Source organism: Pongo abelii, chromosome Y (genome assembly GCF_028885655.2).
Source record: "Pongo abelii isolate AG06213 chromosome Y, NHGRI_mPonAbe1-v2.0_pri, whole genome shotgun sequence".
NCBI lineage: Eukaryota > Metazoa > Chordata > Mammalia > Primates > Hominidae > Pongo > Pongo abelii.
The window spans coordinates 4,888,421-4,916,056 of NC_072009.2; the positions used below are offsets into that span (position 1 = coordinate 4,888,421).

Consider the following 27,636-nt stretch of genomic DNA (forward strand, 5'->3'; position numbering starts at 1 on the left):
CCCTGCTGGCAGGCGTGGGCCTGCTCACACCTGGATGGAGAGGGGAGGTAGGAGGGGCAGGAAGCGGTTGGTTCGGACGGGGAGGCGCCTGCGGGACGTCTTCAGACACCACCCTTCCGCTGACTGTCCGGGCTCTCAGTCCCAGAGACCCGCCCACGGGCCCTGCGCCAGGCCCCCCTGTCACTCACACTCCTTTCAGCCAATGGCGCGGCGGCCTGTCCTTCTCATCCCATCCCTGGAGGGCAAGCAAGGAGGGAGGTTGGATGGGAGGGCCTGGCTGGATTTGAAGTATCAAACTTTCTGGCTCCTGGGTTTTTGCGGCTCCTGGGTCCCCAGCAGTGCGGCCCCAGCGGAGCAGGGAGCATCGGCCAGCACCCGGCGCCCTCCCACGCGATCCGCAGCCATGGCGCCCGAGGTGCCTGGCGCGGTCCTGACCCTCTGCCTCTGGCTGGAGGCCTCGGAGGGCTGCCTGGCGGCCGGCCCGGGCGCAGCTGCTGCTCAGCTGCTGGACGAGTCGCTATCTGCCTGGAGCGTCCTGCGCGCCCGCTGCGCCTCCAGGTGCCTTGGAGATCATACGCATCTCTGCCTTCCAGCACTTCCAGGTTCGTGGAGACTCCCGCCCGCCCCGGGTTCTTTCTGGTGCTGCGGCCGCGGCGAGAGTGCACCCGGGCGCGAGAGTGCACCCGGGCGCGAGAGTGCACCCGGGCGCGAGAGTGCACCCGGGCGCGAGAGTGCACCCGGGCGCGAGAGTGCACCCGGGCGCGAGAGTGCACCCGGGCGCGAGAGTGCACCCGGGCGCGCGCCGACCAGCCTAGGCGCGAAAAGTTTTAGGCCAGCGCAGCGGGCTGATCCTGGCTTCTCCGGGGCGTGGATCTTATAGTCGGGGTGCTTAAACCCTGTTTTCCAGCTTCCTACCGGCTCCCGATACGAAAAAGAAGCCCGAGGCGTCTTGCCGCAGTCTCGTCCTTCCCAGCAGAAAACCAAAGGCTATTTTTCTGGGGAGGGAGACTCGTGAATGCCGAGGGTGGGTGTGTGGATGTAGCTGCTTCCCGGCAATTGAGTGCCCGAGATTCCAGGCGGGTGGCGACTTCCGCAAAGACCCAGGTGCTCAGGCACTGGGAGGGAGTCCAGGAGGCGGGCCCGGCTGCGCCCAGCTGCGCCCGGGGACTTCGCCACGAGCCCCAGCTCCGCAGGTGCCCGCGAGCCGACACTTTTTCTCTTTTGAACGATGATTTTTCACCCTCCGCGGGCCGAGAGCTCGCTACCCACCGTTGGATTCCCCAGCCACGGCACTTGTGTCAAGTCGTGTTCCAGGGTGCGTGTATGCGCGTGTTGGAGGGTGCAGGTGGCTGTGCGCGCCTCATTTCGGAGTCCCTAAAGATTCAAGGTCTTGTACACTAGCGTAGAGCGTCAGAGAAGTGCCGGGGACAGGGGCTTTGGCAGGACGGTGTTTGGATGCGCCAGGGACAGGTTCCGAGGTCACTGTCCCCCAAACCCCATACTTAGGTTCTTTTCGTCTGCGAGTAGAGGAGTGTGTGTGTGCGCGCGCTCGCGTGTGTGGGAGTCTACGGGAACCGCGCGCTTGGCTCCTGAGGGTTGCTCGGATCCTGTCCCGTGGCTTGGACCCCCACGGGGCCTGCGCGGAGGCTCAGAGTGCGGGTGGGCGCACTAGGGCAGGTTTCGGACTCAGCGGGTGCAGAGTGCAGCTGCTGCCTCTCCCAGCCCTGTCGAGCACGCGAGTTCTGAAACCCTGAATTTATTTTTCACTTCTCTTCTCATTCTTACCTCTGTCCGTAGGTGCCCACCTGTTCCAAGTTTCCAACGTCTCGCCTCAGGGAAATTCTGGGGGAACCAAAAGGAGAGGTGGGTGCTTGTTGGGAAGGCTGGCTTCCTGGCTGGGCGGGAACTGGAAAGCAAACCCTTGGCTCTTAAACTCAGGGCCTTTCCTGCCGGGGAGAGGAGGGGGTCAAGTGGGGGCCCTGGAAATTAAGCTGCCAGAGGAGGCGATATTATAAGGGTGGAGTGTGGAAGTGATTCCCCTTAGCCCGTGGGGACGATCTTAAACCGGCTTGCGAAGCTGGCGTTTGCTCTAGTGTGCCGTTGTCAATGCTGTAATTTATTTGTTTTACAGTTTCAGTGGCTAAAGCAGCAGCTTAGATGAAACCATTTTCCCGAGAAAGGCATGATTTCTCTTCGGAAGAAAAACTGCTGACAGAATGCACATTGCTAGACAATCCTGATTACATTTTAATTAGCTGGGGGTGAAATAAGCTGCAAATTAGTTAGGGCTTAATAAGTGCTGTGTTTGTCATCAATTGCAATGCCATTCTGGGAGTTTTAACCCTAACCTGGTAATGAGTAAATTGATTTATCTAAATGGCAGGGATTAATTAAGCTTTCTTAAGATCTGAAAAGACAGCAACACACTCTCCTTACAAAACCCCATGCTTCCCTGTTCTCCACCGCTTGGCTTTTTTTTTTTTTTTTTTATTGGAATAATTAGAAGGAAGATGGGCCAGGCATGCTGGCTCATGCCTGTAATCCTAGCACTTTGGAAGGCCGAGGTGAGTGGATCACCTGAGGTCAGGAGTTCAAGTCCAGCATGGCCAACATGGTGAAACTTTGTCTCTACTAAAAATACAAAAAAGTTAGCTGGGTGTGATGGCAGGCACCTATAATTCTAGCTACTCCAGAAGCTGAGGAAGCGGAGGTTGCAGTAAGCTGAGATTGCACCACTTCTCTACTCCAGCCTGGGCGAATGAGCAAAACTCTGTCTCAAAAAAAAAAAGGAAGGAAGGAAGATGGGGGGCCAGGTTCAGTGGCTCAAGGCCTGTAATCCCTGCACTTGAGGCAGGCAGATCATTTGAGGTCAGGAATTGGAGACCAGTGTGGTCAACATAGCGGAACCACATGTCCACCACAAATAGAAAAATTGGTTGGACCTGGTGGCACATTCCTGTAGTCCCAGCTCCTTAGGAGGCTGAGGCAGGAGAGTCACTTGAACCTGGGAGGCAGAGGTTGCAGTGAGCCGAAATCGTGCCACTGCACTGTGGCCTGGGTGGCAGAGCAAGACTGTCTCAGAAAAAAAAAAAAAAAAAGAAAGGTGGAGCCATCAGGCTGCAGCCAACTCATGACACTGCATGTGGTGTTTATTAATCTATTTGTAAAGCCTGTGCTACAAGAAGTCTTAGGAAGACACCTTTCCTACAGGGTCACCCCACACCTCCAACTCCTGCAAATGAGCCCATCCAGAAAGCTGTCTCTGGAGCACATGCCTGTTTCCATCTTGTCTTGCACAGTTTCAGGCCATGTTTAAGGATGGGAGAAGCTTGTCTGGCCTCCAGCCTGGATGCCAGCCAGTTATGTGGACTTCCAAGTATGAAAGCTGTCAGGCTTTGCCTTAGGAGAGCCCAACCTATGCACTTGTGGTATAGGCAGTGACTTAGATTCCCTGGGGCTGTGACCTGCTGTTGTCAGCCTGCTGTGACTTTCCTCTTCAGCAGAGGAATCTAGACTCTAATAGTCTCTGCCCCAGTTGTCCCCACTTTTCTCCACTGCCCAGCACTTCAGCAATAAGACAGAAAAGCGGTGGGTAGATATGCACACCTGGCACCTCCAGGTCTGCAGGCTGCTTCTGCCACACCTGCATGCAGTGGCTGTCAACCACTCCCGAAAACACAAGGGACTCAGTACTGAGGCATGGAGGTGGGAATGCAGACCAAGAGTACCTGAGTAATCCAGCACTGCTCTGACCTGGAATTCTTTAGAATGTCATACAGAAAGGAAGATGGGATGGAAACCCAATTATTTCACAACTGAATGCTTCCCTTCATTCATGAAAAGGAACAGTGAATGTTACCACCTCCTGAAATGTCAGTATCTGGCTCCAGGATGCTTTGTCCAGGGCATTCAGCATGGAGCTAATTCAGGCTCAAAAATATAATACATGTGGGAGGTTAGCAGAGTGAAGAGGAGCTATGAGTCTGTGAGCTATGAACAGGGAAGTGGGCTTTGGGGCTGGGCAGATCTGCTCTGCACCCAGGCTCTGCTGCTTTGTAGATGGGTAGGTAGGGTGGATTATACCATCTTCCTGAATATCAACCCCTCATGCATCCAGTGGGGGAGAGAAGCACCTGCCCTGCAAGATGCAATCAGGACACGAAACATGTTGGTATAATGTACACAGTGGTAATACAGCAGCTTGCTCTGCCTGGGAGATTACTAAGAAACAGCCACTCTGCTGGGTGTTTTACAAGTTTTACATCACATTTTATGTTCTAACCTACCTGGTATGTTTCAGTGAATGGTATAAAATGTTAGGACTACGGTAGAGAGACTTATGAAAGTGTTAGGGGGCACTGCTTGTATTAAGTCTATGGATAAGTTTGTACCGCTTTCCAGAAACCTGACTCTTACAGCAGTTTTGGGGGAGGGGAGGTTTTGGACAGCAGTTAATGAAGCATATCCATATTATCCAAAGGCATTTTATCTATGAAATAGGACCAGAAAAAACTGAAAGTGCATCATGCAATGCCTTGTGTAAACCATAGAATAACGTAATTTCTGTGCATTTTCTAAGCTTACAGAGCCTTAGGATTCTGAAGTCAGCTACTTTTCAACATTTCTATTTAACTTACCCTGAACTCCATATTTTGAAAGCAGGTTGTGTATCAACACATGACATTTGTTAAGTATGGTCTGGTTTTTCCTCTTTTCATTAATCAAATATATCCATAACTCTTTCAAGCTTTAGATTATCTTTAGGTCTCCTCCATGACCAGAGGTAATTAATAAAATGAATACTTTGCACCATTATCTTAGGAAAATGGGTTATTTTGGGAAGTTTTCTGAAATATTTTAAAAGAGGTGATAAATGCCAATTCCTTCTCCAGTAGAAGGAAGTTGGGTGGGTACGTGCACCACTAGTCAGGATGTTGTTGATGGACTGATATTTTTCAAGCCTTCTTCCATAACACCAGCAACCTTTTCAGTTGTCCTCACCTGTGCAACTGGGCTGCAAAACTGCCTCCAGAAGCCAATAAGTGAATGAGAAATGTCATCCTAGTTCCCTGACAACTGAGTGCTTCTGGATCATAACAGAGTGCTGTTTCCACTCTGTCTTCTCTCACTGTTAGCATTCTAAGAAGTGCCTCTCACCCCACCATCCTCCAGCTTTTGTATTAGCTGCTAATAGCTTATAGCTGCTTCCTTGTAAGGAAATAAACCTTTGATTGATGGGTGCCCATTGTTACACTTCCAAAGATGAACTAAAACTAAAGGTCTATTGGGGCTAAGACGTGTTTGTAAGCAGACAAGTTCAGTCCAGTAGATGGAGTTTTTTTGTATGAGATCTCAGAGGAGGGAGTTTATCTTTTTAGGGAAAGTCTCGTAACTGTTAGCTGAGTTATTCCAGCTTGGAATAGCATGTGTATAAATACAGAGTCTTGCAACAGTGTGGTCTGTTGTTGGAGACCATAACCTAAATGGCCATGGTGTAGCATCACCCTCCCAGCTAGCAACCAGGCTTTGGGAACTTGTTAGAGAAGGAATAAATAGCCACAAAGCTCAAGTCCTTTGTTCTGCAAGGCAGATTAAGAGTATTCCCTTTTTAACCTGATGCCACATTCAAGCCATCAAGCTTAGGGGTGTGTGTACTGTTATTCTTGCTGGTTCCTGCTAATCTGGTTGAATCTCACTCTTAGACTTTTCAGTTGATCTCTGTGGAGATCCTTGGCCACACACCTAAAAAGAGCCCTCGGTAAGGGAAGAAGGGGAAAAAGGAGGCTGTTCATCTCTTGGCTTATGGTTGGACACAACTTCTGAATCAGTGGGGTCTGAATCAGAAGCTTTCTGGAATTTCTGAGCCACAGGATTGCACATTGTATTTTGCAGTGTTTTGGGGTTGACAAAGTTGTTTCACGTAAAATACCTATTTGACTGTTCCAACTACTCTATGAGGTCAGGAATGTTATTTTCTTTTACAGATAAGAAAACTGAAGGCCTGCAAGTGAGATTACCTAGGCTCCATAGCAGAAACTCAGGTCTTTATTGTCGCATTCCTAGATGTTTGCACTCAATGACCCCACTTCTTAGAATGTTAACAGTGAGAGAAGACAGAGTGGAAACGGCACTCTGTTATGATCCAGAAGCACTCAGTTGTCAGGGAACTAGGATGGCATTTCTCATTCACTTATTGGCTTCTGGAGGCAGTTTTGCAGCCCAGTTGCACAGGTGTGGACAACTGAAAAGGTTGCTGGTGTTATGGAAGGTGGCTTGAAAAATATCAGTCCATCAACACCATCCTGGTGTTATTGATGGACTGGTGCACGTACCCACACAATTTCTTCTTGTAACCCATAAGAATATGCTTAAAATACAACCATCTTTCAGGTATCTTAGATTGTGAGACCCCAGCATATGTGAGATGTGCTTCTTGGCTCCAAAACAATTACTTTCTTAAAAAATTTTTTTTTGTTTTTGTTTTTTAGACAAGATCTCCCTTTTGTCACTTAGGCTGAAGTGGCATGATCATATCTCACTGTAGCTTTGCACTCATAGGCTCAAGAAATCCTCTCACCTCAGCCTCCTGACTAAATAGGACTAAAGGTATATAAAGTCCATACCTGGCTAATAGTTTTTTTTAAGTTTTTTTTTCCCTAGAGATGAGATCTTGCTATGTTGATCAGGCTAGTTTCAAACTCCTGGCCTGTAGTAATCCTCTTGCCTCAGCCTCCCAAAGTACTGAGATTACAGGTGTGAGGCACCGTGACTGGTTAAGATAATTATTTGAGGCATTTAATAAAATTTCTGCAAGTTGTTGACATGAAGAAAGAAACTATTTTAAACATAAATTGTCTTTTAAATCCTTAAATATTGTAATTTAACTTATGATCAAAGGTATTGATATTTTTCAGATGAAGAAAGTCTTTTTTCCTTTTGTCAATTGTTTCCGTTTAGGCCCATCCAATTTTCCATGCCTGTAGTGAAATAGCAGAGTTTTATCGAGATTCTTGGGTAAACGTTCCAAGAAACTGGAGTCCTGCATATCACAGGGGATATTTGCTGTCTGTGAATAATAAAAGTCACAATGTCTGCCTTCTCGGCTGTGTTGCTGTTGTGTATGGTGGTGGTGAGAGGTGACAGCGTGCTGGCAGTCCTCACAGCCCTTGCTCGCTCTTGGCGCCTCCTCTGCCTGGGCTTCCATTTTGGCGGCACTTGAGGAGGCCTTCAGCCCACCGCTGCACTGTGGGAGCCCCTTTCTGGGCTGGCCAAGGTCGGAGCCCACTCCCTCAGCTTGCAGGGAGGTGTGGAGGGAGAGGCGCAAGCCGGAACCGGGGTTGTGTGCGGCGCTTCCGGGTCAGCTGGAGTTCCGGGTGGGCGTGAGCTTGCGGGCCCTGCACTTGGAGCAGCCGGCCGGCCCTGCCAGCCCCGGGCAATGAGGGACTTAGCACCCGGGCCAGCGGCTGTGGAGGGTATACTGAGTCCCCCAGCAGTGCCAGCCCACCTGCGCTGCACTCGATTTCTCGCCGGGCCTTAGCTGCTTTCCCGCGGGGCAGGCCTCGGGACTGCAGCCTGCCATGCCTGAGCCTTCCTCTGCCTCCGTGGGTTCCTGTGCAGCCCGAGCCTCCCCGACGAGCGCCGCCCCCTGCTCCATGGCTCCCAGTCCGATTGACCACCCAAGGGCTGAGGAGTGCCAGCACGGGCGCCGGACTGGCAGGCAGCTCCACCTGCAGCCCTGGTGCGGGATCCACTAGGTGAAGCCAGCTGGGCTCCTGTGTCTGGTGAGGACGTGGAGAGTCTTGATATCTAGCTCAGGGATTGTAAACACACCAATGGGCACTCTGTATTTAGCTCAAGGTCTGTGAGTGCACCAATCGACACTGTATCTAGCTGCTCTGGTGGGGCCTTGGAGAACCTTTATGTCTAGCTCAGGGATTGTAAACACACCAGTCGGCACTCTGTATCTAGCTCAAGGTTTGTAAACACACCAGTCAGCACCCTGTGTTTAGCTCAAGGTTTGTGAGTGCACCAATCAATACTCTCTATCTAGCTGCTCTGGTAGGGCCTTGGAGAACCTGTGTGTGGAAACTCTGTATCTAGCTAATCTGATGGGGACATGGAGAACCTTTGTATCTAGCTCAGGGATTGTAAACGCACCGATCAGCACCCTGTCAAATCAGGCCACTCAGCTCTACCAATCAGCAGGATGTGGGTGGGGCCAGATAAGAGAATAAAAGCAGGCTGCCGGAGCTAGCATTGGCAACCCACTCTGGTCCCCTTCCATATTGTGGAAGCTTTGTTTTTTCACTCTTCGCAATAAATCTTGCTACTACTCACTCTTTGGGTCCACGCTGCTTTTATGAGCTATAATACTCACTGGGAAGATCTACAGCTTCACTCCTGAACCCAGCGAGACCATGAGCCCACCAGGAGGAACAAACAACTCCAGACGTGCTGCCTTAAGAGCTGTAACACTCAACGCAAAGGTCTGCAGCTTCACTCCTGAGCCAGCGAGACTACGAACCCACCAGAAGGAAGAAACTGCGAACACATCCGAAGATCAGAAGGAACAAACTGCAGATGCGCCACCTTAAGAGCTGTAACATTCACCGCGAGGGTCCGCGGCTTCATTCTTGAAGTCAGTGAGACCAAGAACCCACCAATTCCGGACACAGTGGGACTTGTGTGGTAATTGTAGCTTATATGTATGTGACAGCTATTTCCACAAGCTGAGTGTGCCTGACAGGCTTGCTTCACTGTCTTTTGTTTGGGGTTTGGGTGTGTGTGCATGCGTTTACATTTTATAATTTTTTTTTGGTATCTCTGTAAAATATAAAGTTAGGCAATGAGGAAATCTTTCAAAAAAAGAATTTTGAAAGTTGTCAAGCCTGCTCATGAGACCAAGATGGTAAAGATGTAAAGTTTTGGGGTTCTTTAATCCGCATAGCTGTAAAACCTTTCCACAGGCGAGTCTGAGAAACAATACCCCATCAAAAGACTTAAAGAATCCAGCAACTAATTAAAACTCTTAATTCACATTCTGCTTACCCTTTTTTTAAAAAAATTGTAACTTTTTTATTTCATATGGTTTTATTGCTCTTCAGGAAAATAATATTGTGTTAGCTCAAAAATAGATAATTATGTGTTTCATATTAATTACCCTCCTTCTTGTAAAGATAAGGCAGATATGTTGTCACTATTTAAAAGGTCACATAATGGGCCAGTCCTGGGGTCTCACACCTGTGATCCCAGCACCTAGGGAGTCCGAGGTGGGCGGATCATTTGACATCAGGAGTTTGAGACCAGCCTGGCCAACATGGTGAAATCCTGTCTCTATTAAAAATACAAAAATTAGCTGGGCATGGTGATGGGTGCCTGTAATCCCAGCTATTTGGGAGGCTGAGGCAGGAGAATCACTTGAGCTGAGGAGGCAGAGGTTGCAGTCAGCCGAGATTGTGCCACTGCACTCCAGCCTGGGTGACAGAGCCAGACTCTGCCTCAATTTGAAAAAGTCACAGCCAGGCACAGTGGCTCACGCCTGTATTCCCAGCACTTTGGGATACCGGGGCAGGCAGATCATGAGGTCAGGAGATCTAGACCACCCTGGCCAACATAGTGAAACCCTGTCTCTACTAAAATACAAAAAATTAGCTGGGCATGGTCATGCAGGCCTGTAGTCCCAGCTACTCTGGAGGCTGAGGCAGGGGAATCGCTTGAACTCAGGCAGGAGGCAGGGATTGCAGTGAGCCTCTCGTGCCACCGCATTCGAGCCTCTTGAGAGAGCAAGACTCAGTCTCAAAAAAAAAAAAAAAAAAATGTATGGTGATATTAATTTGTATTTAAGGGGGATGTTTTTTCCTAATTCGAATGAACATGATTTCAGTCACCTTAAGGGAACAATATGTCTTTCTCCTACTTCTATTTATTATCCAATGGTGATGGATTACATTTTGATTTTCATAGCTAATTTTTGGTTACATCTGGAGATGTGGCCATTTCATAAAGTTCAGAAGTGAAGGCAAAACAGAAAGCCTATTTGATGGAATTAGAAACATTAATTTTGCAAAGTAATTCAAGAAGGTCATTAATTCTGCTAGTGTTTGGATGAGATAAATGATGGGAATGCATTTCTTATGAAATGTACAAATGTTTTCTCCTCATTTTTGTTCTCAGTTCACACCTTTTTTTTCTCAATTTACTATAGAATTCTGGTGCATTAATAATTCATATGTTTGGTACACACAACATTAATTTTGGTATACTTTCTTCTCTCCAGTGCAAACAAGGTGTCTATCTAACAATAAACCCCATGAGTTACATTCTTTTTATTTTGGAGACAGAGTCTTGCTCTGTTGCCCAGGCTGGAGAGTGCAGTGGCACGACTTTGGCTCGCTGTAGCCTCTGCCTCTCACGTTCAAGCAGTTCTCATGCCTCAGCCTTATGAGTGGCTGGGATTACAGGTGCGTGCTACTATGCGCATTTCACCTGCCTCCACCTCCTAAAGAGCTGGGATTATATAGGCTTAAGCCACTGTGCCAGGCCCATGACTTACATTGTTTTTTTTTTTTTTGGAGGCAGAGTCTCGTTCTGTCACCCAGGCTTGAGGCACAATCTCAGCTCATTGTAACCTCTGCCTCCCAGGTTCAAGCGATTCTCCTCCCTCAGCCTCCCAAGTAGCTGGGATTACAGGCAATGCCATCATGCGTGGCTAATTTTTTTTGTATTTTTAGTAGGGACTGGGTTTCACCATGTTGCCCAGACTGGTCTTGAACTCCCGAACTCAGGCAGTCCACCTGCCTTGGCCTTCCAAAGTGCTGGGATTACAGGCATGAGCCACCAGGTTACATTTTTAATTGACTTTTTCTCTGAAAGAAAGATGGAAACAATTGAGAAAGTCTACGTGTAAATAAAAATAAATCTCTCAGGTTAAAAGCAATTTCACCTATTCACTGTGTACCTGTTGAGTTCTTTGAATAGTTCATTCAAAGAAAGTTTATTTACTCTTGTTTAATTCCGTAATAGGGCATAATTTCAAGAGACAGTCCTATTTAGACTTACACAAATATCCCAGCCCCGTCTTTAAATGCCTGTGCTATTGGAAGTAACAAGATTCTTCTGAAATGTGGATGCTTTGTTATACCATGTAGACCAGAAGCTTATATTGACACCTGTCACCCCATCAGGTAACTCAGTTCCTGAGTGCTGTTATAACAAGCCCAATATAACAAAGAGGGTCATTAGCTTGCTTTCCAACTGATAAGACTCCTGCAGACTGCAAATTGAAAGATACTTTACAGTCATAGGAAATAGTGATAATAGAATCATCCCCACAACTGGAAGCGTAGGAATACTTTCTGAAAACTCTACAGACAACTTCTGATGTGGTGCTGAGATTTCCACCTTTTATTGTTCATGGCTGGATACTTACTTTTGTCTCTGCCTACTGTGTTTTATTTCTTGCTTCGTGGTCATTTCTCCCCAACAGACAGAGTTTTGCTCATTGTAGAAGCGTTAAGTGTACCTAAAATTAGGAGCAGAGAACTACGCAGTTGTAAGGAGATGTGATGACCACCAGACAACAGAGGTTACCCATTCCTGCCATATGAATGACCACATAAAGGCAGAATTACAAACCACATCACAGCATTGGCTCCTGTCCCCTAGCGTTGAAACCAATCCTGTAGAAACCAATCCTGTTGATGCCAAGAATGACAAGTTCATACAGAAGTTATTGACTCCTTTCAGAGAGAATGAAAAAAAAATGGGAGGCCAGTTGCCAGCTGTGGTTCTTAAATTTCATCTGTGGCAAAAAGGGACAGAGATGTCACCTAGGGTGGTGTCCACCATCAAAAACAGTCATTGTTTGAAGGTGTGCCCTTTGTTTCCCATTCCCTTTTCCATGTTTTGGGCTATTAAAGCTATTTGGGGCCAGGCGTGGTAGCTCATGCCTGTACTCCCAGTGCTTAGCGAGGCTGAGGTAGGAAGATCGCATGAGTCCAGGTGTTCGAGGCTGCATTGAGCTCCAATGGTACCACTGCACTCCAGTTGGTTGACGAGAGTTAGGCCATATTCTCAAAACAGAAAAGTCATTTGGAACTAGAACTTTGCCTTGAAAATCTAAAATTTGGGTCCCACATATCCTTAATGGATAGTGCCATCATATCTTTTGTTTAATCATTTATTTTTTAAATTTTTAATGTTTATTTATTTAATTAATTTATTTATTGAGGTTGGGTCTTACTCTGTCACCCAGGCTGGAGTGCAGTGGCGGAATCATGGCTCAAGGCAGCCTCAAACTCACTGGCTCAAGCGATCCTTCCACCTCAGCCTTCCAAGTAGCTGGGACTATAGGCATGCATCACCATGCTTGGCTAATTTTTTAACTTTTTGTAGAGACAGGTTCTTACTATATTGCCTAGGTTTGAGTTTTTCTTTTATTAAAATAGAGACAGGGCTTTGCTATGTTGCCCAGGGTGTTCTTGAACTTCTGGCCTCAAGAGATCTTCCCATCTGGGGCTTCCAAAAGTGCTGGGATTACAGGTGTGAGCCACTATGCCCAGCCAGCCCATCACATCTTTGAGTAGGAATGTATTCTATCTTCTCGCTCTCTTCTGCTCTCTCTTTTTTTCCCCTTTTCCCTCTCCCTCTCTTTCTATTTTGACATTTGGCTGTACCATTTTGAAAGCAGTACAGCCAAACCTAGTAGTGGTCATCATTCCAGAAATGGCCTACATCTGGGAAATATTTTTTTCCCCCATTGGGCCAGAATTTATAAGAAAGTAGAGAACATCTTTTAGTTGTTTTTGTTGTTTCCACATTTTTATGTCCAGAGTAATGAGCTAATGTCCTCACAGCTGCAAAGATATTTTTAAAAAAATCTGGGTAGAATATATTCTCTGCTTAAGTATCACAATCAACATAGAAAAATATTTAGAGGCCGGGCGTAGTGGCTTAAGCCTGTTATCTCAGCACTTTGGGAGGCTGAGGGTGGCAGATCATGAGGTCAGGAGATCAAGACAGTCCTGGCCAACTGGCGAAACCCCGTCTAAAAAAATTAGCTGGGTATGGTGGTGTGCACCTGCAGTCCCAGCTACTTGGGAATGGCTTGCTGAGGCAGGGGAATGGCTTGAACTCGGGAGGCGGAGATTGCAGTGAGCCGAGATTGTACCACTGCACTCCAGCTTGGTGACAGAGAGAGACTGCGTCTCAAAAAAAAAAAAAAAAAAATGTTTAGAGGGGAAACCACGTTAGACTAGTTGGCCATCAGTATTTTCATTTTTCTGTTATCTAGGAGCCATAGATTTTTGTAATATTTTAAACCTATTTTTAATAGGGCAAGATTTGCCTACTCTAGTTCCATTTATTACTCTACAATGTTGAAAAAATGATGGAGGTTCATTTTTTACATAACCACATGAAATTAGGGCTAGACTTCAATTTCTGTATATTTTTCTGTGTGTATATTATACATGTGTGTCTAGTTGAGGGTTTGTCAAACTTGGCACTGTGGATGTTTTGGAGCAGATTTTTCTTTGTTGAGTGGAGGGCTGTCCTGTGCATTTAGATGGTTCTGCCTGGCGTCTCCCAACTCAATGCTAGTACCATCCCTCCCACCCCAGTCATGAGAAAACTGATGTCTCCAGACATCACAGTGTGTCCTAGGGGCACAGTCACCTTTGTTGAAAACCACTGCTCTAGTCCTGTCTCTTTCTACTGAATATCTCTCTGGATCTATGTAATGTGTGTCTGCTTCAATATCTCTATGGGGATCTCCATATCTATGTCTGTGTCGCCTTCCGTCTCTGTCTCTGGGTCTGTATCTCTGTGCTTATCTCTATTTATGTATATGTTTTGCTTGCATTCTATGGCAGATATTCTGGCAGGCATGACATGGTTTAGCTTCTGGTTCTCAGGAAACATTGAGGATCTGTGCTGTGTCAGACTCTGCTAAGTGCTGGAGTTGGCAGATAACCAGGCATGCACCTCCATTCCTGAGGGATTTTAGCTGGTGTTGGGGGGCTGGGGTGCAGAGACAAGGGAGGCATCAAGTGGCACTAGCTCAGAGATGGGAAGCCATGAGAGGTGGTGGTGGGGTAATCCAAAGCACAGTGTGTATCCAGAGCGCTGGTGCCTTACCCTGATTCTGTCCCTTTCTACACTTAGATCTCTGCTGTATGTAACTCTGGAATTAAAACTGCTGCTATGAACTCTCTACACTTAGATCTCTGCTGTATGTAACTCTGGAATTAAAACTGCTGCTATGAACTCTCTTGCTTATGGGGAGATATAGACATCCTCATTCATACTCAGAGGAGAAGGTTGCCCTGAGATCACAAAATGACAGGGTTAGCCTGACAAGTTTTCATCTTCTGAATAAATGAGACCTTGTAGAGTTCTGTTAAGTTTCTCTCTCCTAAACAAAAACCTCACTTTCCTTGTGTCTTTAGCAACCCTGATTGTGAAGGTGTGTCATGGCATGTGAGCATTATCGTATAAGTAGATGGATGGTTTTACCTATGAGCAGACTTGTGCAAAGTTAGTTATGCTGCATCTTCTTTAAATTCACATTATCATTATTTCTGTTGGTGAGCTGGTCCTAAGGTATCCTGTTTTGGGGACTTCTTTGCAAGTAAACTTCTTTTCCTTTCTGAAGACTGTTTCTCTGCCCTCTCTCTCAGATCTTTGCCTTCATTTTTACGGTGGTGCTGCTTCATTGAGTCTTCTGGGATGCCATGCAATTTACTCAGAACAGACCCTCTTATTTGGGTCTACAGACACGCTGGCTGTCATCAGGTTGAGTTAGGCCCAGAGGAAGTGCCTGGTGGTCACGATCCTGGGATTCAGAAATAGTATGGTGCATGCCTATAGCCCCAGCCATTTGAGAGGCTGAGGAGGGATGATCACAGCCCGGGGGTTCGCATCTAGCCTGGGCAACATGGCGAGACCCCCACTGCTACAAAAGATAAAATAAAATGAATAGTGTGTAACCCTAGATCTCCAGTGCTCTACAGTCTGGTCTGAGAGACCCCTCCACCTCCAGAAAAAGAGATTTAAAAACTTAAACTTTTAATTTAATAGACTTATTCCAGTTTGTTTTGAAGTATCTAGTTCAGTAGAGCATGACATGTAGATCTCTTGTGTGTGCTTTTGTTAGTTACTTACAGATTTCATATTCTGGGTGGCCGTGGTGGCTCATGCCTGTCATCCCAGTGCTTTGGGAGACTGAGATGGCAGGATCACTTGAGGTTGAAAGTTTGAGATCAGCCTGGGCATCAAAGTGAGAGCCCATATCTACAAAAAAAAAAAAGGCCAGGCATGGTGTTGCATGCCTCCTCTAGTCCTTGCTACTTGGGAGGCTGAGGTGGCAGGATTGCTTGAGCCCAGGAGATTGAGGCTACAGTGAGCTATGATTCAGCCACTGAACTCCAGCTGAGGTGGCAGAGAGATCTTGTCTCCTAAAAAAAAAAAAAAAGATTTCTTATTTCCATATGATGCAGAAGATAAGATTAAGTAGAATTTTAAATTGAAATTTGAAATCCTGGATAAATATTGTGTAAGGTTAAAAAAAAAAGTAATTTAATTTCAGAGAATGTGTTCTATTGGGAAAACATACCTGACTTTTCAGACTTGCTTCTAATTCTGCAATGAACCCATTTTTCTTGGGATGAATTTTATTTTTTTTGCAAATTAAACTTTTTTTCTTGGGGTTGTTGCTCTTTTGACTTGCATTATGCTTATGCTTTATGCATTATGCTTATGCTTATGCATTATGCTTATCCTTATGCTTCCCTACTGAACATTTTCTCAAGTGGTTTTTCTCAACATGTTTTCTTAAGTGGTCCTTCATTAAAACACACGGTCTTTTGGTTCATATTAAAATAACCCAGAATCATGATGAATGGGTTAGAATGTAAATCAGGGCATAATAGACAAGAGATGCTGTAGTTTAATGAATTATTCTGCACTCTTTAATGAATAATAAATTAGCATAATGAAAAAGTGTTTATCCCAAGAAAACAGTGTGACAAAAATCTGACACTTAGTAAAGTCAATTAGAAGGGGGAAAACACATACTTTTAGTCATGTTTTTACCCACTTGGACATTCCCTACTACAAATGAAGCTCAACTAAGTCCTACCTCTCCTAATTTACAAGTGTATAGCAAGGTGGAGGTTTTGCTTTACCATGAAAACAACAACTTCTAGGAATTACCAGGGATATTCCAAAATGTGTTGTTAAAGTGTTCAGTAGGGAAGCACATGGAAATGATAGTTTTTACCTCTGGCGCATAGTATGTTTTTTTCAATTAGATTTTTTTAAATGGCTATAGTGATAATAACAATAGTTCTCAACTCATGTTATCCAGTACTTTTAATGTGTGTAAGTAATTAATAACATTAATCCTTAGCTTTTGCTTGTCAACATGCCAGATAGCAGGCAGTTATGCACCTTGTGGGAATAACTTAATATACATAACATATTGCAGCTGTCAAGCCTTGCAGCTGTCAGGCATCTATTTTGAAAAATAATACAGTGATTGAGAGGGCCTTTAAAATGTGCTTTGCACTTTTGTCTCACTGTCATCCCCAGCAAGAAATTACATGTTTCTACAGTTGCTCTATATGAAAATGGCCAGACACTGAGATGAGGCCAGGACAGCAGAGCCCAGCAAGATCTGGACCAGCCAAATGTTGTTACCTTGAGTCTCAGTCTTGCAGAAAAAGAAACCAGCCCATGCAAAGATCAACTTAGTACTTTACAAAGAGGATTGTTCTTTTTTGGTGACTAGAATCCTGTAAGAGACTTGTAGGAGCTGAATGATGGTCTCAGTCATTTACTAGGGATGGTTAGAGAACAGACAACAAAGGGAGTCATTTTGAGTGTATTTCATGAAGTCACATGAAGCAAAGGAAGACACATCTGAAGGTTGGAGTAAGCATCTCAGGCTTCCGTGGGGATCAGCCATACTTGGACAACTTGTAAAACAGCTCACTGCTCTCCAGCTCCAGGAGTTTTGATTCTACGAGTGTAAGGTGTATCACCAGAATTTGCAAAAGCTTCCATGTGAGGTTGATGTCACTGGTTCCAGTACCAAACTTTGAAAGCCACTGCTTCAGTTAGTCATGCTGTCAGGCTTCTCTCTGGTGCCTTTCTCTCCTTGATAAGAGGTGCAAGTTCTAGCTTTGGAATTGTCCATTCTCTATCCCCCAGCTTGGACATTCTTCAAGCAGTCTTTGTGTGTGTGTGTGTGTGTGTGTGTGTGTGTGTGTGATGGAGTCTCACTCTGTCGCCCAGGCTGGAGTGTAGTGGCGTGATCTCACCTTACTGCAACCTCCGCCGCCTGGGTTCATGCCATTCTCCTGCCTCAGCCTCCCGAGTAGATGGGACTACAGGCGCCCACCACTATGCCCAGCTAATTTTTTTTTGTAATTTTTTGTATTTTTTAGTAGAGACAGAGTTTCACCATGTTAGCCAGGATGATTTCGATCTCCTGACCTTGTGATCCACCCTCCTCGGCCTCCCAAAGTGCTGGGATTTCAGGCGTGAGCCACCACTCCCGGCCCAAGCAGCCCTTTTTGATTCAGGTTACATAAAGTTGATTACGTGTGACCTTACTAAGTAGAAGTCAGTGGTGGTGTCCTCAGCAGAAACAACATTGTAGGCTCGCTTACAATCAGTAGACTCATTTGTCAAATGAGAGGGCTGGAGTCACTGTCTGGCTGCCATCTTTTGAAACGTGAGTTTTGATTCCAACTTGTTGATGGATGAAAAAGGCTTTATTGATTCTTCTGAACATAAGTGTTCAGGAGATGTAGGTTTAGGATGAAGAACCCTTCTCCTGGGAGAGAGTGGGTCATTAGTAATCAAGGTCTAGGTGTGAAGCAAAGGTCAGCAGCATAAAGCTGAGGGTCTCAGCAGAGGGTGCAACATTTTTAAGAGTAGATTGGTTACACCTAGAGAGAATTGTGTGCTTGGCCAAATTACCTCATCACGACTGTGTGGTTTTTCCGTGCTTATTCAAACAATTAGTTTTAACCAAAACCAGACTACATGAGTCTAAACAGTTTACATTATGTATAACAAATACCTTCTTAGGATGCACCCACATGCTATAAGATCGAAGTACTTTATGAAAGCAAAAAACATTGTCAGTGAGATGGACACATGGGTTGTTACAAAACACCATGTTCTCACATTTGGTCGGAGGTGGCAAGGAGGCCAAAGTGAAAAAATAAACATTGATAGTGACTTGAAGCAATCTGGAAAAACACATACATGAACATATTAAGGCAGAGATTCTTAATTGGGTTGCAGGTTGAAGTGTGGTTGAAACGACATAGTATTTGTCCTATGGCTTTAATTTATTTTAGCCACTTTTCTGGATTAATATTTTACCCCTAAATCCGTATATTGATATCCTTACCCCCAGTACTTGAGAAAGTGGACTTAATTGGATATAGTTTCATTGAAGATGTGATTAGTTAAGATGAGTCATTCTGGAGGAGGGTGGGCCCCTAATCCAATATGACAGGTGTCCTTATAGAAAGGGGAAATTTTAACACAGACATCCAGAGATGTGAGGGCATGGATGTGAAGGTTGGAATGCTGCCACAAGCCAAAGAACTACCAGAAGCTCAAAGAAAATCATGGAGCTGATCTTCCCCTTTCAGAGACAGCATGGTCTTGCGATACTTTTGTATCATAATTCAGAGAAATTTATTGTCTCCAGAACTGAGAGACAGTAAGCTTTTGCTGTTTCAGCCTCCTGGATTGTGGTACTTTGTCATGGCAGCTATAGGAAACTGAAACTGAATTTGAAATTATACTAAACATAACACTTAACAGTATTGGATTTTCATTTTCTCCAAGTGGGGCTTTGATATGTGAATCTAATTTAGTGTAACCCTGCATTAAACAACTGTATGGTTTCTATGCTTTACATGGATATTATGCCTTTGCAAAGACTTGAAACAACCATATGTTGTAGAAATTAATTAGACTGCTCTTATTTATAAGAAACTGGAAACCATTTTATTTATCGTTGCATCAAAACTTACCGCGAAATTTTAGCATTCTGACTTCTCCATGGCTAATCCCATGATTAATTGGTATTAATCAACCTCTAGATGGACCCCAGATCTCTCTGAGGCCTTCTTCTACGTTATTGAAAGTCACCCCTTGTGTACAATGCATTCACATCAATGAACTTGGCATCTTGACAGACTACAGCCTTGACCATGGATAGTCTTCTTCATAGACATCTCTGTGATTATCTTGTAAAGACTTTATTCTTCTCATTTGAGAAAAGAAGATATTAATTTTTCTGAGGGCTTACCATCATGGTGGATGAGTAGGAGCCTGGCATGTGAAATAAAACTTTTGACTTTAAGTAAGGTGTACTTACTATTGAAATATTATTTTTGTTTGAACCAGTAATATTCTGTACATTTTTAGATTCCTGAGCCCTAAATGACTCATCTACAAAGGGTGACTGTTGAATTTGAATTGCTATTAACTTGGAATTCTCAGGATATAGAATTTTCCTCTGACTCTTGTCTTGCCACTATTGCAGATGGCTTTCATATGTTATTCAAATACATGACCACTAAGTTGGTGATTCCAGAGAGCCTCAGGTGTGGTAATTTTGAGGTTTAGTGCCATTTTTGAACACTTAGATTTCTCCTCCAACCTCATTCTTTACTTTCGTTTCTCCCCATACTTTAGTGGGAATTCTAAATTCCCCACTACATGCTCATTTCCATGATGTAGTTTGTGTCATCAACTTGGTCCTGCCCTTGAGTAGTATGGAATTTAGCAATGTATGTGTGATTTTCTTTCTTCACACTCAGGCAGAATGGTCCCTGCGTTGTGTTTTTCTCTTCTGGTTTTGATATTTTCCTTTGGCATGGTAAATGTGTTGGAGAGAGTTGATAGAGGAGTTAGTTAATTAGAGAATAATATACCAGCAGGCAGAAAATCTGAAAGCTGATCACGTGCACCTCCTTACACCTTTGCTCCTGAATCGCTTTGAGAGATTTCACTAGGAATTCAGAATGGAAAAGTCAGTGTGGTCAGGTAGCATGTTACAGGGACACTATGGCCTCTTTCTCTTGGAAAGTTCTCAGTATTGAGACAATGACATGTCATTAATGAGTTACATTTGTCTGGTTTTCAGCAAGAAGATGGATTGAATGGGCCTCAAAGATCTTCTCTGAGTTGTAATGGTATGGTATCATCTGAGTCAGAATGCTACCGTTTACAAACATTTTGAGTGGGTATTTGGAATCATGTGTTGGGTCCCTTTTCTTATCCTGGTTGTGTTTAGAGAACAGACTTGGTCAGATTCAAATAGATCTTACACTTTGACAGAGACTGAAATGCCATTGATGAAAATACTTTGCACAGAAGGACTGCTGCTGAGGTAGAAGTTCTCAGAGAGCTCTGGAATCCTATTTGGCTTGTATAATTAACTGTGAAGTCAGAATTTTAAAAGTCTTCAATAAATATATAACGCACATGATGGTTTTCAATAATTTGGGCATAAGAGCAGCCATTACGTACTACCTTTCCCAAGATGAATAAGGTTAAATCCTGATGTAGCTAAGAAACGTTTCAAGTCATGGTTTTAACTGTCTGTGCAGCTTCAGTTTCTGCTAAGATTTTTCTTGATGAATTTTCAGTTATATTTACTTATAAAACCTCCTATATTAAGAATCCAACAGCTATAACAGTTAAGGAAATAAAAGAACTAGGACTACAAAACTCTTCTAGTCATTACCTATCACCTAAAGTACACTATAGCCAGTTGTAAATTTCCATCATGTCATAGTCTTTGCAGATAACCATGGTGAAGAATGTCCCTGGAGGTGAAGGTGGCAAGTAAGCTGTAATCTCACTACTGCACTCCAGCCTCAGCGACAGAGTGAGACCCTGTCTAAAAAAAATTAATAATAATAGTAATGTAACTCAGAGTCATGTAAAATTGTTTTCTTTCTGTGTTGGTCTTGCATATTTTTTCTTCTTTGAAGATGATTTTCTTTTTTTTTTTTCAGACTTTTTGTCTTTATTAATGGTTGACGGGCTGGGGGAGGGAGGAATGAAAAATGATTGCTAATAGGTATAGGGTTTCTTTTAGGGGTGACAAAAATGTTATAAAGTTATTGGTAATTATTGCACACTTTGTGAATATATTATAAACCACTGACATACCTACCTTAAAAGAGCATATTTTATGGTATATGAATTATATCTCAATTTTTTTATTATACTTTAAGTTTTAGGGTACATGTGTGCAACACGCAAGTTAGTTACATATGTATACATGTGCCATGTTGGTGTGCTGCACCCAGTAACTTGTCATTTAACATAAGATATATCTCCAAATGCTATCCCTCCGCCCTCCCCCCACCCCACAACAAGCCCCATTGTGTGATGTTCCCCTTCCTATGCCCATGTGTTCTCATTGTTCAATTCCCACCTATGAGTGAGAACATGCAGTGTTTGGTTTTTTGTCCTTGCGATAGTTTGCTGAGAATGATAGTCTCCAGCTTCATCCATGTCCCTACAAAGGACATGAACTCATCATTTTTTTATGGCTGCATAGTATTCCGTGTTGTAGATGTGCCACATTTTCTTAATCCAGTCTATCATTGGTATTGTGAACAGTTCCAAGTCTTTGGTATTGTGAACAGTGCTGCAATAAACATACTTGTGCATGTGTCTTTATAGCAGCATGATTTATAATTCTTTGGATATATACCCAGTAATGGAATGGCTGGGTCAAATGGTATTTCTAGTTCTAGATCCCTGAGAAATTGCTACACTGACTTCCACAATGGTTGAACTAGTTTACAGTCCCACCAACAGTGTAAAAGTGTTCCTATTTCTCCACATCCTCTCCAGCACCTGTTGTTTCCTGACTTTTTAATAATCGCCATTCTAACTGGTGTGAGATGGTATCTCATTGTGGTTTTGATTTGCATTTCTCTGATGGCCAGTGATGATGAGCATTTTTTCATGTGTCTGTTGGCTGCATAAATGTCTTCTTTTGAGAAGTGTCTGTTCATATCCTTGGCCCACATTTTGATGGGGTTGTTTGTTTTTTTCTTGTAAATCTGTTGTAGTTCAGTGTAGATTCTGGATGTTAGCCCTTTTTCAGATGAGTAGATTGCAAAAATTTTCTCCCATTCTGTAGGCTGCCTGTTCACTCTGATGGTAGTTTCTTTTGCTGTGCAGAAGCTCTTTGGTTTAATTAGATCTCATTTGTCAATTTTGGCTTTTGTTGCCATTGCTTTTGGTGTTTTAGACATGAAGTCCTTTCCCATGCCTATGTCCTGAATGGTATTGCCTAGGTTTTCCTCTAGGGTTTTTATAGTTTTAGATCTAACATTTAAGTCTTTAATCCATCTTGAATTAATTTTTGTATAAGGTGTAAGGCAGGGATCCAGTTTCAGCTTTCTACATATGGCTGGCCAGTTTTCCCAGCACCATTTATTAAATAGGGAATGGTTTCCCCATTTCTTGTTTTTGTCAGGCTTGTCAAAGATCAGATAGTTGTAGATGTGTGGCATTATTTCTGAGGGCTCTGTTCTGTTCCATTGATCTATATCTCTGTTTTGGTACCAGTACCATGCTGTTTTGGTCACTGTAGCCTTGTAGTATAGTTTGAAGTCCGGTAGCATGATGCCTCCAGCTTTGTTCTTTTGGCTTAGGATTGACTTGGCAATGCAGGCTCTTTTTTGGTTTCATATGAACTTTAAAGTAGTTTTTTCAAATTCTGTGAAGAAGGTCGTTGGTAGCTTGATGGGGATGGCATTGAATCTATAAATTACCTTGGGCAGTATGGCCATTTTCACAATGTTGATTCTTCCTACCCATGAGCATGGAATGTTCTTCCATTGGTTTGTAATCTCTTTTATTTCATTGAGCAGTGGTTTATAGTTCTCCTTGAAGAGGTCCTTCACGTCCCTTGTAAGTTGGATTCCTAGGTATTTTATTCTCTTTGAAGCAATTGTGAATGGGAGTTCACTCATGATTTGACTCTCTGTCTGTTATTCGTGTATAAGAATGCTTGTGATTTTTGCACATTGATTTTGTATCCTGAGACTTTGCTGAAGTTGTCTATCAGCTTACGGAGATTTTGGGCTGAGACGATGGGGTTTTCTAGATATACAATCATGTCATCTGCAAACAGGGACAATTTGACTTCCTCTTTTCCTAATTGAATACCCTTGATTTCCTTCTCCTGCCTAATTGCCCTGGCCAGAACTTCCAACACTACGTTGAATAGGAGTGGTGAGAGAGGCCATCCCTGTCTTGTGCCAGTTTTCAAAGGGAATACTTCCAGTTTTTGCCCTTTCAGTATGATATTGGGTGTGGGTTTGTCATAGATAGCTCTTATGATTTTGAGATACATCCCAACAATATCTAATTTATTGAGAGTTTTTAGCATGAAGGTTGTTAAATTTTGTCAAAGGCCTTTTCTGCTTCTATTGAGATAATCATGTGGTTTTTGTCGTTGGTTCTGTTTATATGCTGGATTATGTTTATTGATTTGCATATGTTGAACCAGCCTTGCATCCCAGGGATGAAGCCCACTTGATCATGGTGGATAAGCTTTTTGATGTGCTGCTGGATTCGGTTGCCAGTATTTTATTGAAGATTTTTCATTGATGTTCATCAGGGATATTGGTCTAAAATTCTCTTTTTTTGTTGTGTCTCTGCCAGGCTTTGGTATCAGGATGATGCTGGACTCATAAAATCAGTTAGGGAGTATTCCCTCTTTTTCTGTTGATTGGAATAGTTTCAGAAGGAATGGTACGAGCTCCTTTTTGTACCTCTGGTAGAATTTGGCTGTGAATCCATCTGGTCCTGGACTTTTTTTGGTTGGTAAGCTATTAATTATTGCCTCAATTTCAGAGCCTGTTATCGGTCTGTTCAGAGATTCAACTTCTTCCTGGTTTAGTCTTGGGAGGGTGTATGTGTCGAGGAATTTATCCATTTCTTCTAGATTTTCTAGTTTATTTGTGTAGAGGTGTTTGTAGTATTCTCTGATGGTAGGTTGTATTTCTGTGGGATCGGTGGTGATATCCCCTTTATCATTTTTTATTGCATCTATTTGATTCTTCTCTCTTTTCTTCTTTATTAGTCTTGCTAGCTGTCTGTCAATTTTGTTGATCTTTTCAAAAAACCAGCTCCTGGATTCATTGATTTTTGAAGGGTTTTTTGTGTCTCTATTTCCTTCAGTTCTGCTCTGATCTTAGTTATTTCTTGCCTTCTGCTAGTTTTTAAATGTGTTTGCTCTTGCATCTCTAGTTCTTTTAATTGTGATGTTAGGGTGTCAATTTTAGATCTTTCCTGCTTTCTCTTGTGGGCATTTAGTGCTGTAAATTTCCCTCTACACACTGCTTTGAATGTGTCCCAGAGATTCTGGTATGTTATGTCTTTGTTTTCACTGGTTTCAAGAACATCTTTATTTCTGCCTTCATTTTATTATGTACCCAGTAGTCACTCAGGAGCAGGTTGTTCAGTTTCCTTGTAGTTGAGCGGTTTTGAGTGAGTTTCTTAATCCTGAGTTCTAGTTTGATTGCACTGTGGTCTGACAGACAGTTTGTTATGATTTCTGTTTTTTTACATTTTCAGAGGAGTGCTTTACTTCCAACTTTGTGGTCAATTTTGGAATCAGTGCGGTGTGGTGCTGAGAAGAATGTATATTCTGTTGATTTGGGGTGTCTATTAGGACCACTTGGTGCAGAGCTGGGTTCAATTCCTGGATATCCTTTTTTACTTTCTGTCTCATTGATCTGTCTAATGTTGACAGTGGGGTGCTAAAGTCTCCCATTATTATTGTTTGCAAGTCTATAAGTCTCTTTGTAGGTCTCTAAGGACTTGCTTTATGAATCTGGGTGCTCCTATATTGGGTGCATATATATTTAGGATAGTTAGCTCTTCTTGTTGATTTGATCCCTTTACCATTATGTAGTGGCCTTCTTTGTCTTTACTATTTTGTAATGGCCTTCTTTTGATCTTTTTGGCTTAAAGTCTGTTTTATGAGAGACTAGGATTGCAGCCCCTGCCTTTTTCTGTTTTCTATTTGCTTGGTGGATCTTCCTCCATCCCTTTATTTTGAGCCTATGTGTGTCTCTGCACATGAGATGGATTTCCTGAATATAGCACACTGATGGGTCTTGACTCTTTATCCAATTTGCCAGTTTGTGTCTTTTAATTGGAGCATTTAGCCCATTTACATTTAAAGTTAATATTGTTATGTGTGATTTGATCCTGTCATTATGATGTTAGCTGGTTATTTTGCTCGTTAGTTGATGCAGTTTCTTCCTAGCGTTGATGATCTTTACATTTTGGCATGTTTTTGCAGTGGCTGGTACTGGTTGTTCCTTTCCATGTTTAGTGCTTCCTTCAGGAGCTCTTTTAGGGCAGGCCTGGTGGTGACAAAATCTCTCAGCATTTGCTTGTCTGTAAAGTATTTTATTTCTCCTTCACTTATGAAGCTTAGTTTGGCTGGATATGAAATTCTAGGTTGAAAATTCTTTTCTTTAAAAATGTTGAATATTGGCCCCCAGTCTCTTGTGGCTTGTAAGTTTCTGCCGAGAGATCAGCTTTAGTCTGATGGGCTTCCCTTTGTGGGTAACCCGACCTTTCTTTCTGGCTGCCCTTAACATTTTTTCCTTCATTTCAACTTTGGTGAATCTGACAATTATGTGTCTTGGAGGTGCTCTTCTCGAGGAGTATCTTTGTGGCGTTCTCTGTATTTCCTGAATTTGAGTGTTGGTCTGTCTTGCTAGATTGGAGAAGTTCTCCTGTATAATATCCTGCAGAGTGTTTTCCAACTTGGTTCCATTCTCCCCGTCACTTTCAGGTACACCAATCAGATGTAGATTTGGTCTTTTCACATAGTCCCAAATTTCTTGGAGGCTTTGTTCGTTTCTTTTTATTCTTTTTTCTCTAAACTTCTCTTCTGCCTTCATTTCATTCATTTGATCTTCCATCACTGATACCCTTTCTTCCAGTTGATCGAATCGGCTACTGAGGCTTGTGCATTCATCACGTAGTTCTCGTGACTTGGCTTTCAGCTCCATCAGGTCCTTTAAGGACTTCTCTGCATTGGTTATTCTAGTTAGCCATTCGTCTAATTTTTTTTCACAGTTTTTAACTTCTTTGCCATGGGTTTGAACTTCCTTCTTTAGCGTAGAGTAGTTAGAGTAGTTTGATTGTCTGAAGCCTTCTTCTCTCAACTCATCAAAGTTATTCTCTGTCCCGATTTGTTTTGTTGCTGGTGAGGAGTTGCGTTCCTTTGGAGGAGGAGAGGCACTTAGATTTTTAGAGTTTCCAGTTTTTCTGCTCTGTTTTTTCCCCATCTTTGTGGTTTTAGCTACCTTTGGTCTTTGATGATGGTGACGTGCAGATGGGGTTTTAGTGTGGATGTCCTTTCTGTTCGTTAGTTTTCCTTCTAACAGTCAGGACCCTCAGCTGCAGGTGTCTTGGAGTTTGCTGGAGGTCCACTCCAGACCCTGTTTGCCTGGGTATCAGCAGCAGAGGCTGCAGAAGAGTGGATATTGGTGAACAGCAAATGTTGCTGCCTGATCGTTCCTCTGGAAGTTTTGTCTCAGAGGAGTACCTGGCCGTATGAGGTGTCATTCTGCCCCTGCTTGGGGGTGCCTTCCAGTTAGGCTACTCGGAGTCAGGGACCCACTTGAGGAGGCAGTCTGTCCGTTTTCAGATCTCCAGCTGCGTGCTGGGAGAACTACTGCTCTCTTCCAAGCTGTTAGACAGGGACATGTAAGTCTGCAGAGGGTTCTGCTGCCTTTTTTTGGCAATGCCCTGCCTCCAGAGGTGGAGTCTACAGAGGCAGGCAGGCCTCCTTGAGCTGCAGTGGGCTCCACCCAGTTTGAACTTCCATGCTGCTTTGTTTACCTACTCAAGCCTGGGCAATGGCGGGCGCCCCTCCCTCAGCCTTGCTGCCACTTTGCAGTTTGATCTTAGACTGCTGTGCTAGCAATGAGTGAGGCTCCATGGGCATAGGACCCTCTGAGCCAGGCGTGGGATATAATCTCCTGGTGTGCCGTTTGCTAAGACCATTGGAAAAGTGCAGTATCAGGGTGGGAGTAACCCGATTTTCCAGATGCCATCTGTCACCCCTTTCTTTGACTAGGAAAGGGAATTCCCTGACCCCTTGCGCTTCCTGGGTGAGGCAATGCCTTGCCCTGCTTTGGCTCACGCTCAGTGTGCTGCACCCACTGTCCTGCACGCAGCTTCTGGTATTCCCCAGTGAGATGAACCCGGTACCTCAGTTGGAAATGCAGAAATCACCCGTCTTCTGCATTGCTCATGCTGGGAGCTGTAGACTGGAGTTGTGCCTATTCGGCCATCTTGGCTCCACCACCTTTGATGATGATTTTCATTCTTCACAAGAACTTTGAAACAGAGTTGCCTTTTTTTTTTTTTTTTAAAGACATTTCTGTTGTTTCTTTCAACTCTCTGGCACTCAGCTTAGCACTAAAGTTATGTTTAAAACTACAGGTGAAAAATAACTGCTGGTTACACTGAAACAACAATATGTTCTTCTTGGACGAATATCCTTGAAAAATAGAATTCTGTTATTTTCAGGAAAAGTACATC

General features: G+C 43.8%; 1 protein-coding gene across 3 annotated transcripts in view; it reads left to right on the forward strand.

The window, feature by feature from the left end:
- The first annotated feature begins 261 nt into the window (after positions 1 to 261).
- The window catches only part of LOC129053365 (anosmin-1-like), a 144,209-nt gene continuing 116,834 nt past the window's right edge, over positions 262 to 27,636 (forward strand). For 2 of the 3 annotated variants that reach the window (XM_063721484.1, XM_063721483.1), the window contains exons 1-2: positions 262 to 602; positions 1,798 to 1,863. In XM_063721484.1, the coding sequence (XP_063577554.1) occupies positions 404 to 602; positions 1,798 to 1,863 (265 nt within the window). In that variant the 5' untranslated portion in view covers positions 262 to 403. The remainder of the gene's footprint in view (positions 603 to 1,797; positions 1,864 to 27,636) is intronic. The other variant, XM_063721486.1, reaches the window with a different exon arrangement.